General features: G+C 38.2%; 1 protein-coding gene across 1 annotated transcript in view; it reads right to left on the bottom strand.

Moving 5' to 3' along the window:
- The window catches only part of NOX3 (NADPH oxidase 3), a 37,242-nt gene extending 25,816 nt beyond the window's left edge, over window positions 1-11,426 (bottom strand). The window contains exons 1-6 of the mRNA XM_070740135.1: window positions 11,382-11,426; window positions 10,915-11,010; window positions 9,005-9,112; window positions 5,240-5,324; window positions 1,145-1,290; window positions 79-260 (exon numbers count right to left, since the gene is read on the bottom strand). Coding sequence (XP_070596236.1) covers window positions 79-260; window positions 1,145-1,290; window positions 5,240-5,324; window positions 9,005-9,112; window positions 10,915-11,010; window positions 11,382-11,426 — 662 coding nt within the window. The remainder of the gene's footprint in view (window positions 1-78; window positions 261-1,144; window positions 1,291-5,239; window positions 5,325-9,004; window positions 9,113-10,914; window positions 11,011-11,381) is intronic.
- Between the last annotated feature and the right edge of the window lie 747 nt (window positions 11,427-12,173).

The raw sequence follows: 12,173 nt of genomic DNA on the forward strand, positions 1-12,173 counted from the left end.
ATCAAAATAATATTTTGCTGTGTTTCTCTTTCTTTCTCTCCCTTCTCTTCTCTCTCTCTCTCATGCACACACACTTACCCCATACCATGAACTACCAGGCCAGCGAAGAAAACAATGAATAGGTGATGGGTATACCAGAACACCTCATAGAAGGATCTTCTGATGGTTTCAGTAGATGAGGTCATTATCAGAATTAGCGACACAGTGATTAGGAGTCCGGTCACTCCAGCTATGCTTCTCAAGATTTCAGCTAATGTATTCTAAGGGGAAAATGGTTTATAGGAATATTGGATTAATAGTATAATAAAATATTAATTTAATTTAATTTTTTTTAAGATCAGACCTGGGGCATTAATATTAAAGCCTATTTTCTATTTGATACTAAAAAAATCTATCAGTAACAAGGAATGAAATCCCCATATTTCTGTGAAATGGTAAAAGGAACCAAGACAGTCTTAGCAGTTTTTTGGGCATTTTGAAGGAAAGACATAATTCAAACAAGATTTAATGATGCAGATACTAACGATGAGGAAAGCATAGCATTATCAAATAAAGGAATATAGGGTAATATATATATGATTCTATATTCCTCCAGAAGTTGGATTCATCTGTCTTAAACCCAATCTATTCTCACAGCAATTACAATGAGGACAAATCTTGTAGTTAATATAAATGAATATTTCATTGCTTAAAATGTGTGGCTGTCCATTGGAACTTACTCACTGGTAAATGAATTTTGGATGACAGCCTAAATTATTTTATTGGCAATAATAACTGTACATTTGTACTGGTTTTAGAACAATGACAATTGATTGTTGAACACGAAGACTGTCATGATATCATTATCTCTCTCTCTCTCCTTCCCCATGTCACATCAAATATATGTTGCCATGGGTTTCAAGAGACTATGGAATAGAAACTATCAACAACTAATATCAGAGGGCAATTCAAAGTCTTTTATTTTGGTATTCTTATGCATTACTGATGACTAAAACACTGAAAAATTACCCTCTTTTTATGTATTCTTTTCATTTTCTTTGCTCCCAACATTTCTATGTTAATTTAGGATGTGAGTTGGATTTTGTCAACTTTCTGACTAAATGAAAGCTAACCAACCACAAGACTAACACCAAAAATAACCTACTGTGTCATAGCTTCTGATGGGGTTCAGGTAGCTTTCATTTGGGTTCCCACCAATGCCAGACAGTTTCTTCTTCAAGTCTCCTGCTTGTTTTGAATGGCTGAGATGAAATTGTTCTATATTGACCAAATGTGCAATGATGTGAATAGCTATGAAAATAGGATTTAGAAAGTAAAGATTACAATGTGGTATTACTGGAAAAAAACAGACATCAATTTAGGAGGGACTATTTTCCTGCCATAGTCAATCAGTACATCTGATAAAGTTTTCTTTCCTTAACTAAGAGACAACACATAGGTTTATTCGTTATTGCTGAATGGAAGCTTATTTATTTATCCTTTCAATGCAAAATAACACTATGATTTTCCTGCTCCTAATGTCCTGCCCCTATTGCATCTCTTCTTTCAAATGGTATTGCCCTGATTTTATGAGAGCAGATACATTATATTATATGTACCTCTGTGTGCATGTGTACACAAGGAAATATACATGATAGTCATGATAGGCAAGGCATTCGTTTATTTCTTTAGCTTTGCTGCTTTCCAACTTCAGCATATTATTTGCCAGGAGGGGAAAAAATCCACCAATACTTTTATTATTTTTGTGTCTAGCTACTTTTATAATTTATTATTATAAATAAGCTGCAATTACAAGTCATTAGCTATCTATTCAGTAAGCAAAGAAAGAATGAAGCAAGGGTTAAGTTCTGTTATTTTTTACTACTTTGTGTTATCCTCAGTAAAACACATACAACTGTCAATTGAATTAGTATCTGAGAGAGAAAGAATAGGAATTACAGTGTGGATTTTGGAGAGTAGTTAAATTGTCACTTTATAATTAACCACTTTGCTATTCCCCGATATAATCAATCACTTGCCAAATTACAGGTAGGCCTAGACTTATTAACCTAAATGGAATAAGGTTGTAAGTCATGACAGTCATAAAATAGGTCATCCAAGTATCTGACCTGATTTTACAATTTTTTGGCAGTGGTCATTAAACAAAACAATAGTCGTAGGTTGAGGAGTACTTGTACATTGTTGTAAATAGGAGGACCTCATAGATAGAAGGCTAGAAGATTCAAATATATTTTCACAGAAATTTTCTAGAGCTTCACGTTATAGTTCTACCCAACTATTTTCGGAAGCAGTGCTTTGATATATCTGCTGTCTGTCACCAGTGTCTCACGTGACACCCTTTACCTGTCTGTGATGTGGCCAAAATGCTACAACCTGTGCAACCTTCTTGGTGATTAAAATGGAAAGGATGGGCCTGTAGAATAACCAGGTTTTTAAAACCCTCCTAGGATCATGGCCATGTGGTATCAGGAGGGATAGATGCCCAAAACTCAGCATGACTTCTGGTGCTATAACATGACATTCTTTTATTGATGGGACCTGATGGGAGGATGAGGCACATCAACCATGGGTATTTGGGTTCTAAAAGTTTTAATTTAAATTATTGGTAAATAAGAATATAGATACCCTTAGTTCATGGATTCTTTCTTCCATTCCTCTGGGATATACCTCAGGCAAGATTTTTAAAAATAAATGGGTTATTCCATATATCAATCCTTACTTACACACAAACACACACAAAAGATACAGAAATCCATACTGAAATGTATTCCCACTTTATGAATAACTTTCATGCCTAAATTGTTAAATTGGAAAGCGCAGCCAATGTAGTTTGGTGCACTTTTACTTTGTTACACAGGAAAACTAAAATAAGTCAAATTAATGGATTTCTATTCCTGGAATGACTTCTTAATTAAGAAAAAGAAATGTGTGCACATTTTTCAGGAATGTATTCATATGATGAAAGCAAATTGATAAATTGCTGTCCATGATAAAGAAGCATCTCATTGAATCGCTTTGTGGCATATTCTGAATTCCATACTCTTTTGAGGTTTTCAGCAAAACAAAGAACAAAAATTCAGCTCATTGATTCTGGCAGGAATTATGCCATATTAGATTTAAGAAACATCAGCACCTGTTTGGTAAAATGACTGAAGCATTTGTCTTATTGTTTAAATGTTCCTTATGAGCTGTGAACAAAGAGAGTAAGGGTAGGCAAAGTGGAGAGAAATCAATGCATGTCAGGCATAGAAGATGGGGATAGAAATAATATTTTCCCCTTAACATTCTTACAATGTTAGAATTAGGCATTACTAACTGAAACTGAATGCAAATGATCCAGAGCTGATCAAAGGAAAGACTTGAATATTTTTATATATTGCATGATTTGTTCACGGTGGTGAGGTCATCAGATGCAGATACCCATCGATTTAGCTGGTTTTAGAAAGTTCTGGACCAAATCAAGGAGGATTGGCTTATCAATGGCTTTTACACCCTCTCCTCATTTAGTTCTATGAATGATGTTACTAAGCAAGATGCTTATGAAGTGAACATGAGAGAAAGGGAGAGGGACAAACAGACAGACAGACAGACAGACAGACAGACAGACAGACAGACAGACAGACAGACAGACAGACAGACAGACAGACAGACAGACAGACAGCAAAAACCACTCACTGCTGTCTCATTCAGACAGGGTTCTTTCATACAGCTACACTAGTGTTATTCTCACTCAGACATGCATTGTTATCAGGGATATGAAATTTACTTGTAAATGCATGCGTTGGTTGGAAAATGAATTTTTAGTTACCATTTATTACCATCATATTTGCAAATGGTTGCTAACTGAGATAGTTGCTAAACAAGGACTATAGTCAGGAAATTCTGAATATACCTTAAACACCAGCAGCTAGGGGACAATAATTGAAGACTACTGTCCTCCTGTCTATATTTCCAAATTTCATGAATCTACCTGGTTAACCATGCTGTAATACCAGAAAGTTAGACAAGATGGATCAAAGGCTTAATGTTATTTTATTCTTGCATTGTCTCTGTGGTACAACAGTACTGTATTTACAATAAAGTTGCCTTACTGCTAGAAAAAACCTAAAATCTATGTGTACACTACACAAAAAGCACAAATATTCCTATTTGAATTAAAGCTAGAAATAGAAAGGTAAATAAAGGTGGTAATTCAATTCAATTCAATTCAATTTATTGGATTTATATGCCACCCCTCTCCGAACACTCGGGGCGGCTAACAACAGTCATGAACAATATACATGAACAATATACAGTAAAAATCCAATACTAAAAACTAACTTAAAACCCCTTAATGTATAAAACCAGCATACGTACAAACATACCATACATACAGTTGTATCAGCCTAGGGGGAGAAGAAGTCTTAATTCCCCCATGCCTGGCGGCAGAGGTGGGTTTTGAGTAGCTTACGAAAGGCAAGGAGGGTAGGGGCAGTTCTAATCTCTGGGGGGAGTTTGTTCCAGAGGGCCGGGGCCGCCACAGAGAAGGCTCTTCTCCTGGGTCCCGCCAAGTGGCATTGTTTCGTTGACGGGACCCAGAGAAGACCCACTCTGTGGGACCTAACTGGCCGCTGGGATTCGTGCGGCAGAAGGCGGTTCCTAATAAGAATTGCATGGGGTTCCCATTTTCAAAACAATTGTATTAATTCCAACTCCATTAAAGCTAGATGAGAGTTCAGAAATGGTCTCCATCACAACAAAAGTTATTGCCCTAGAAAATTATTATTATTATTATTATTATTATTACTATTATTATTATTATTATTATTATTATTATTATTATTATTATTATTTAGATTTGTATGCCGCCCCTCTCCGTAGACTCGGGGTGGCTCACAGCAATAACAAAAACAGTGTACAATAACAAATCTAATATTTAAAAATATCTAAAAACCCATTATTTAAAAAAGACATACACACAAGCATACCATACATAAACTATATAGGCCTGGGGGAGATGTCTCAATTCCTCCATGCCTGACGGCAGAGGTGGGTTTTAAGGAGTTTACAAAAGTTTACTAAATCCTGTACGCTAACTTCAAGAATGGAGCAATTTAGGTGTTTTAACTTCCACTGAGCCACAATTAAGCATTGGGAAGTATTGTATGTGGAATTACTCAAGCATGCAGCTAATATGCTGAATTTGTATGATACTGGATAGAAACAAGTAATACTGCAGGCAAAATGTTTTCTAACTTACTTGCATTTACAGCTACTCCATAGGCAATTATCCTGTGAAATGTGATGTTTTTATCCAGTTGTCTCTTCAGTATTGTCCTGCGACACTTGATGAAAACAAAGATGTATTTTAAATCATGTTTATTTCATTTACATGACTCTGAGCTTGAATTTAGTAACTGCGATACTCATGCCTCTCCTCCCTCTCATAATACATGAGAAAGAATGAGATCAGATGTTTTTCAATCTAATCAATCTTCAATTATTTAAGCAAAATACATAATCCATATTATGAAGTTGATTTGGTCAGGAACTGTAAATATGGATAAATCATAGTTTATCCATTTTTTTGTAATCTGATAAAATGGAAATAAAAATATACAATCTTTTTAAAAAGACAAGGAGAGAAGGAAGTCCATACCTTAACAACGTTCACTTCTTTAGCAAATGATGCTAATATATAATTTATTACGTTTTACATATAAATGCAATTCAAGAATTCGAAAGGTTGAATATTAAGTTAGTTTTTTAATTGCACCACCAAAATACTTTGCATACTGGAAAAGCAACAGTTTTGTTGGTTAAAATTGTATTGGTAAAATTATAAAACTTTCTATTATGGAAAAAAAAGATTGCACCATGTATTTAATTGATATAGGCTATAGGTGTTTTTCTTTAAAACATATTTTAAAAAGCACAAATAGAGCCATATAAAATTGCCACTGCATCACAAGGCAGACAAATATATTTATTGTGTTACAAAAGACTACCTTTTTAGCAGTCCATTTTATTTCTAAATGTCTTAAATAATTTCCTGTTTGCAGATTTCCCAACCCTCAGGGACTCATCCGTTTCATAATTACCAGTAGCACTTCCATTATACTGGCAAATATGCAGTTTCTGCATTACGTTGTTTAACCGGTTTGAAATTGGGATCACAGCTTTTTCCAAAGAATTATGCGAATCATAATAGTGAAAGGTTGCTGTGAATTTTTTGCTATACAATTGCCTTAAATCCTAGCACCATAGTCTTTTGTTGTGAACCAAAATAATTAACTAGGTTGAAGATATGGTGCAAACAAATCCACCTGGTCATTATTCATTTGTGCAAGATCATCATATTTCAGGCTTCACTTTTATGGATGTTATAAGGTACAATGAAACAATAAATTCATACAAGATAAAAATCACAATGGATAATTTCCCTGTGATGCTTGTCTGGTGAATTGGCTTTTTTCCATAATGAAAAGTGATAATAATCATATTTAACAGATGCATTCATGCATCTTTCCCGCCTTGTTTCATTCCATCAACAAGCAAGTTATTATGTACTATGTTAATCAAAGTCTATCCAGATTTGTCTTTCCAACAATGCAAGAGTTTCTTCCTTCCTTAGAACAAATTGAGATATAAAGGGAGATATAATTTTTTGTCACTTCTTTTCGCTCTTGGAACTTTATTGTAGTTTTGTGATTCAATTTCATGATTCAAAACGCTGTGTAGTGCGGAGGTCTTCAAACTTGGTAACTTAAAGACTTGTGGATTTCAATTCCCAGAATTCTCCAGCCAGGGAGTTGAAGTCCACAAGTCTTAAAGTTGCCAAGTTTGGGGACCCCTGATTTAGTGAATATAGGAAGTTGCCATAGGAAAAAAAGTTACAGCTGAAACATCTTTCTAGTATGAATGCCCTGTGGACTAAGCTGTATTATGGATCAACTCCATTTAACATGTGTTTTGATAAACTTTTATTTATTGCATTTGTTCCTCACTTTCTTCTAAGAGGCCAAAGGTTAAAAAAAAGATTTTTATTGATTATATAAATTTAAAAAACACAAGACAAACAGAACATACATAACAAGAAAGAGGGAAAAAAAGGAGAGAGAAAAAATACATTAAAAACAAAAACAAAACATTAAATGGACATTTCCATAATGTGAATTGTACATGCTACACATCATAAAAGTGAAAAAATAATATTATGACTACAAGAGATTGTTTTTATGATACATTGGGTTGGTTTATAGTAACTTATCACTAAGTACACAATATATGTATATATATACAGTGATCCCTCGATTAGCACGGTCTCGATTAGCGCGAAACGCTGCAACGCGGTTTTTCAAAAAATATTAATTAAAAAATAAGTCCGCGCTAGTTCTCTCTCTCTTTCTCTCCTTGTTGCCGGCGTGGTATATGAGAGAGAAAGAGAGAGGCAGAGGTCGGGCGCATTACCGGGAGGTGGAGGCGGCGTGGGGACGCTGGGTGCCGGGGACACCGAGGAGGGGGTGGACGTGGCCTCTCAGCTGCAGAGCTGAACAAGGGCGGAGGCAACGGTGGAGTCCGGTGCTGGGGCCATGCGGGGCCGCTCATCCAGGGGGGCGTGGACTGGCAAGTCGCCCTCCTTTCTCTTTCTTTCTCTCTCTTATACCACACCGGTAACAGGGAGAGAAAGAGAGAGAGCGGAGGGCACCTTGCCGGTCCACGTCCCCCTAGATGAGCGGCTCCGCATGGCCCCAGCGCTGCCCAGGCAAAGGGGAAACCCCAAGGTCGCTTGCCGCTTGCCGTATTGCAGCGAAGGAGGCGAAGCAAGGCTCCAAGCTGCAATATGGCAAGCGGCAAGCGATCTTGGGGTTTCCCCTTTGCCTGGGCGGCGGGAAGACCAAGGGAAGGTTCCTTCAGCCGCCCAACACCTGATCCGCTCCGCAGCGTGGCAGCAGCGAGGAGCCGAAGATGGGGTTTCCCCTTTGCCTTTACCCCATCTTCGGCTCCTCGCTGCTTCCGCGCTGCGGAGCAGATCAGCTGTTGGGCGGCTGAAGGAACCTTCCCTTGGTCTTCCCCGCCGCCCACACGCACACTCCACCATCTGCGCATGTGCGGCCATGAAAAAAATGGCACGCATGCGTAGATGGTGTTTTTTACTTCCGCACCACTATAACGCGGAAATCGATTAGCGCGGGAGGTCTTGGAACGTAACCCCCGCGCTAATCGAGAGATCACTGTGTATATATATATGTGTGGATTAATATAGTTTAAATTTTGACCCTTATTTCTTTATGTTTAAGGTTCTAAATTTTATGCCCACAATTATCCCTCTGTGAGATACGTTGGGCTCAGAGAGAGGATTGGCCCACACCCACCTTTGGAGCTACCGGTCCAGATATATTTACTTATCAGCATCTACTTACCAATGTTATCCATTTACACCTAAATCTTACAGATTATCTTCTTCTTGAAGAAGAAGGGGCATTTCTATTACCCAATCTGAAAGTATACTAAAATCCTGAACCTTGGAAATAAGAGTTAAAAAGACAACAGATGGACCACCACTATCACTTACAAAAGTTCCAAAGGTGCTTTTCATAGAGGCAACTGGACTTTCTCTTGTTTTTCTTTAAAGAATTTTCACTTCTAATCCAAGAAGCTTCTTCAGCTCTTGGATGAGAAACGAAATGTCTTCATGTCACCTTTGGGACAACTATTTATTTATTTATTCAATATTTATGCCACCCTTTTCCTTAGGCTCAAGGCGGCTTACAACATTTTAGCAATAGCACTTTTTAACAGAGCCAGCATATTGCCCCCTGCAATCTGGGTCCTCATTTTACCCACCTTGGAAGGATGGAAGGCTGACCCAACCTTGAGCTGGTTATAAGATTTGAACCACTGACCTACAGATCTACAGTCAGCTTCAGTGGCCTGCAGTACAGCACTCTACCTGCTGCGCCACCCCGGCTCATATCTATGACTATGACTTGGATGATTGAGACTCTCCATAGACATTACTTACCAAACTTCCCCGTAGGAAGGAGACGAGGTTCCTACTGACTGGCAGGAGGATCAGCAAACAGTTGAAGTTGAGGCAAGTAGCAGAAGCCCTTGCCCATGCAAGTGCAGACTAGGTACAGGAGAACAAAACTGTTACTTAAGTGGAATTAAGAATTTCACATGCTAAAACAATCAAATCTTTTCTTCTTTGTTTATTTCTGAAGATATAATTCCCAGGTTGACCTTGGATGAAATTATTAATATGGTCTACAGTGAAAGAAAGACATTCAGATTTAAATAACACAACAACCTTTTTTTCAAAAAGGTTGGCCAATTATTTGGTATCGGAAAAATATCTTGCAGTCTGATCTTAAGACCTGCTACTTGGCAACTAAGTTCAAAGATATCAAATAAGGTGATAAATGATGCTTATGATGGTCCAAAAAGAATCCTACTTTAGCAACATAGTGTGAAGGTCTAACTCTTTGAAGAAGATTCTAAGACTGTGATGGTGAACCTATGGCCTGTGAGCCACAGGTGGCACGTGGAGCCATATCTAAGGACAAGCGAGGCTTTGCCCTATGTCAACTCCAGCATATATTGTCACACTGAATATTGCCAGCCACAGAGACATTCAGTAATTAAAGAGTTAACATGTGTGCCTTGTCATTAATCACCGCCCATATTTTATGTAATATCCTTTTATATCACTTCCGTCTTGTTCATCTTGTTGTTCTGCTTGTCTCCCGTTGTTCTTAAGACTCCATGATGTGAGCTGTTTATTTTCTACTTTTATAATAAAAGAAAGCTTGTTTTGAAATAACAATGCTTGGATCTCTTAAATCCATCACCTCCACGATGTAAAGTTCAAATGGACTTTTACAATCCGTGACATATATGTGCATTTATTTTTGGTCTTTTGGATGATGGGGGGAAGCCGTTTTTGCCCTATCCAGGCTTCAGGAAAATCTCCTGAAACCTGTGGAGGGTGAAAAAGGGCCCAACAGCCCAACCTGAAGTTCATTTATGAACTTCTGGTTTGCCTGTTGGGCCCTTTTTCACCCTCCAGGGGTCCGGAGGCTTTCCTGAAGCCTGGGGAAGATTGAAAAGCAGTCTAACGGGCCTACTGGAAATCCAGAGGCTTCAGTGAGGCCTGCATGAATGCACAAGGGTTTGGAAGTGGGGTGTTGTGCATGCATGCATGGGGGAGGGCATTGCATTATGGGTGAGGGCATGCACATGTGTGCTATAATGTGCGCATGCACCTTTTTGGCACTCAAGCAAAAGAAAAAAGCTTCACCATCATTGCTCTAAGGTATAAAATAAAGAAAGGGAGAGTTCAACCAGCAGAAAACTGGAAAGATTCAGCTACTCAGATTTACTGATATTGTTGGAAGACCTAAAAGTATCACATTAAGGCCAGATCACCACAGGGAAAATCTATTTCTGTTGTTACTAAGGCAGAATAAGTGGCCTCTTCAGCAAGGGAAAAGGAGGTTCATTTAAGAAGCTTTGAGGTGGAGATTGAAGAGTTTGTAGATAATGGATAGATTTTTTTTAATTCTTCACCCTATACTTTTAAGATGCGTTGCATAACCCATTAGAAACTGTATATGTTTAAAGTGCCACAGTTGCATAAATGGAAAATAATTTTAAAATAAATTTCATTAAGACAATAAGTCTAGCCCATTGTCTCTCAACTTTGACAACTTTAAGGTATGTGTGGACTTGACTCCCCAAAATCCTCAGTCAGCATGAGGGCAATTGCACAAAAAAAGTTTGCCAAGTTTGAGAAGGTAAAGACATAGGTGCATAAGAAAAAACAAAGATGCACTGGAAAGTTGGGCAAGTGAAGGGATTGGGTTGGCATAACAAAACAGATGGAGAGTTAAGTAAAAGATCCAGAAGGTATTTCAGAAAAGGTTTACTCACACCCAACATAATACGTGTGTAGAGGTAGGCATCCTCGGATTCATACCAGAAGAATGTGTCAATGAACAAGTAGAAGTTTATCCCCGACCACAATAACTAGAACAGAAAAGTTTTCACTAGTTGATTTCAAGTACTTATTTAAGACCATTGGTTTAGAAATGTCTTCTTTGGTGCTTTGAGAAATTCACAAATGCTATGTGGAAAACAACAACAACAACAACAACAACAACAACAACAACAACAACAACAACAACAACAGAAAAGCTATCTTCATTTTCTCCATGGCCTCCCTTTTCCATTTTACAAAACCAGGAGATAAACAACAGATATCAGGACTGCACTTTGCCACCACAACTTTTACACTATGGAAAACCTGAAAAATGTAGCAAAAGTTCAAGAATTCTTCTCCAAACCCCAGTGGTTTATCACACTCATCAGATTCAGTAGCTTGATTAGGACATACTTACAACTAGCAGAACTGACAAACTTTCATTCAAAATCCAAATCCCCATCTTGATTTTCTTTGTTCTGCTCTAGCAGAGGTTTGCTATTTCCTTGTAATGCCAACTGAGTCCTTTGGATCTTCCCTGCACGGCATATTCAGCACTAGAACTGCAACCTAGGGATACGGTATTCTAATTAAGAGCTTTCTACCAGATGTCAATCTCCAAGGGGAAGAGACTTTGCGATTTGTGAAACGAACAAGCAAGTCATGGAAGATACATCACGTGTATTCTAATCAATGAGGCCTCCCCCTTCCCCCACCCTCCCCAAGTCATCTACACAACTGCAAATAACAACTTTAGAGATGCCCTGGAGTTCTTCTTCCAGCTGCAAGCAAAGGCAGTGCAGAGAGACGTGTGGCGTTTTGAAAGGGGGAACTTTGCTTCAGCAAGGCTTTGATCAAAGTGATGCACTGATCAAAGCGGCCCCCTTGCTTGGGGGGGTTTCTATACGTGGCTGCACGTGCTCAGAGGCTCCTTTCCCTCACATTACAGCAGATGGCTCAGTCAAGCTGGCCTGCTTTGATGTCGAGATATGTGGTGTAGAAGCTAAGCGACTCCATTTTTCCTAGGAAAGATATCGCCTTGAATTGGAGCACTGTAATAGCAGAGATCAGGAGTCCCGAAGCCCAGCAAACCCCCTTCAAATATTAATATGTATGCTATTATAATGAAGTATAACATTCAGATAGAGCCTTCATAACTACCGTGTAGTTTTCTTAGCAACAATAGAGAAGTGGTTCTCTTCTTACATTC

This window comes from Erythrolamprus reginae, chromosome 1, assembly GCF_031021105.1.
Source record: "Erythrolamprus reginae isolate rEryReg1 chromosome 1, rEryReg1.hap1, whole genome shotgun sequence".
Lineage (NCBI taxonomy): Eukaryota > Metazoa > Chordata > Lepidosauria > Squamata > Dipsadidae > Erythrolamprus > Erythrolamprus reginae.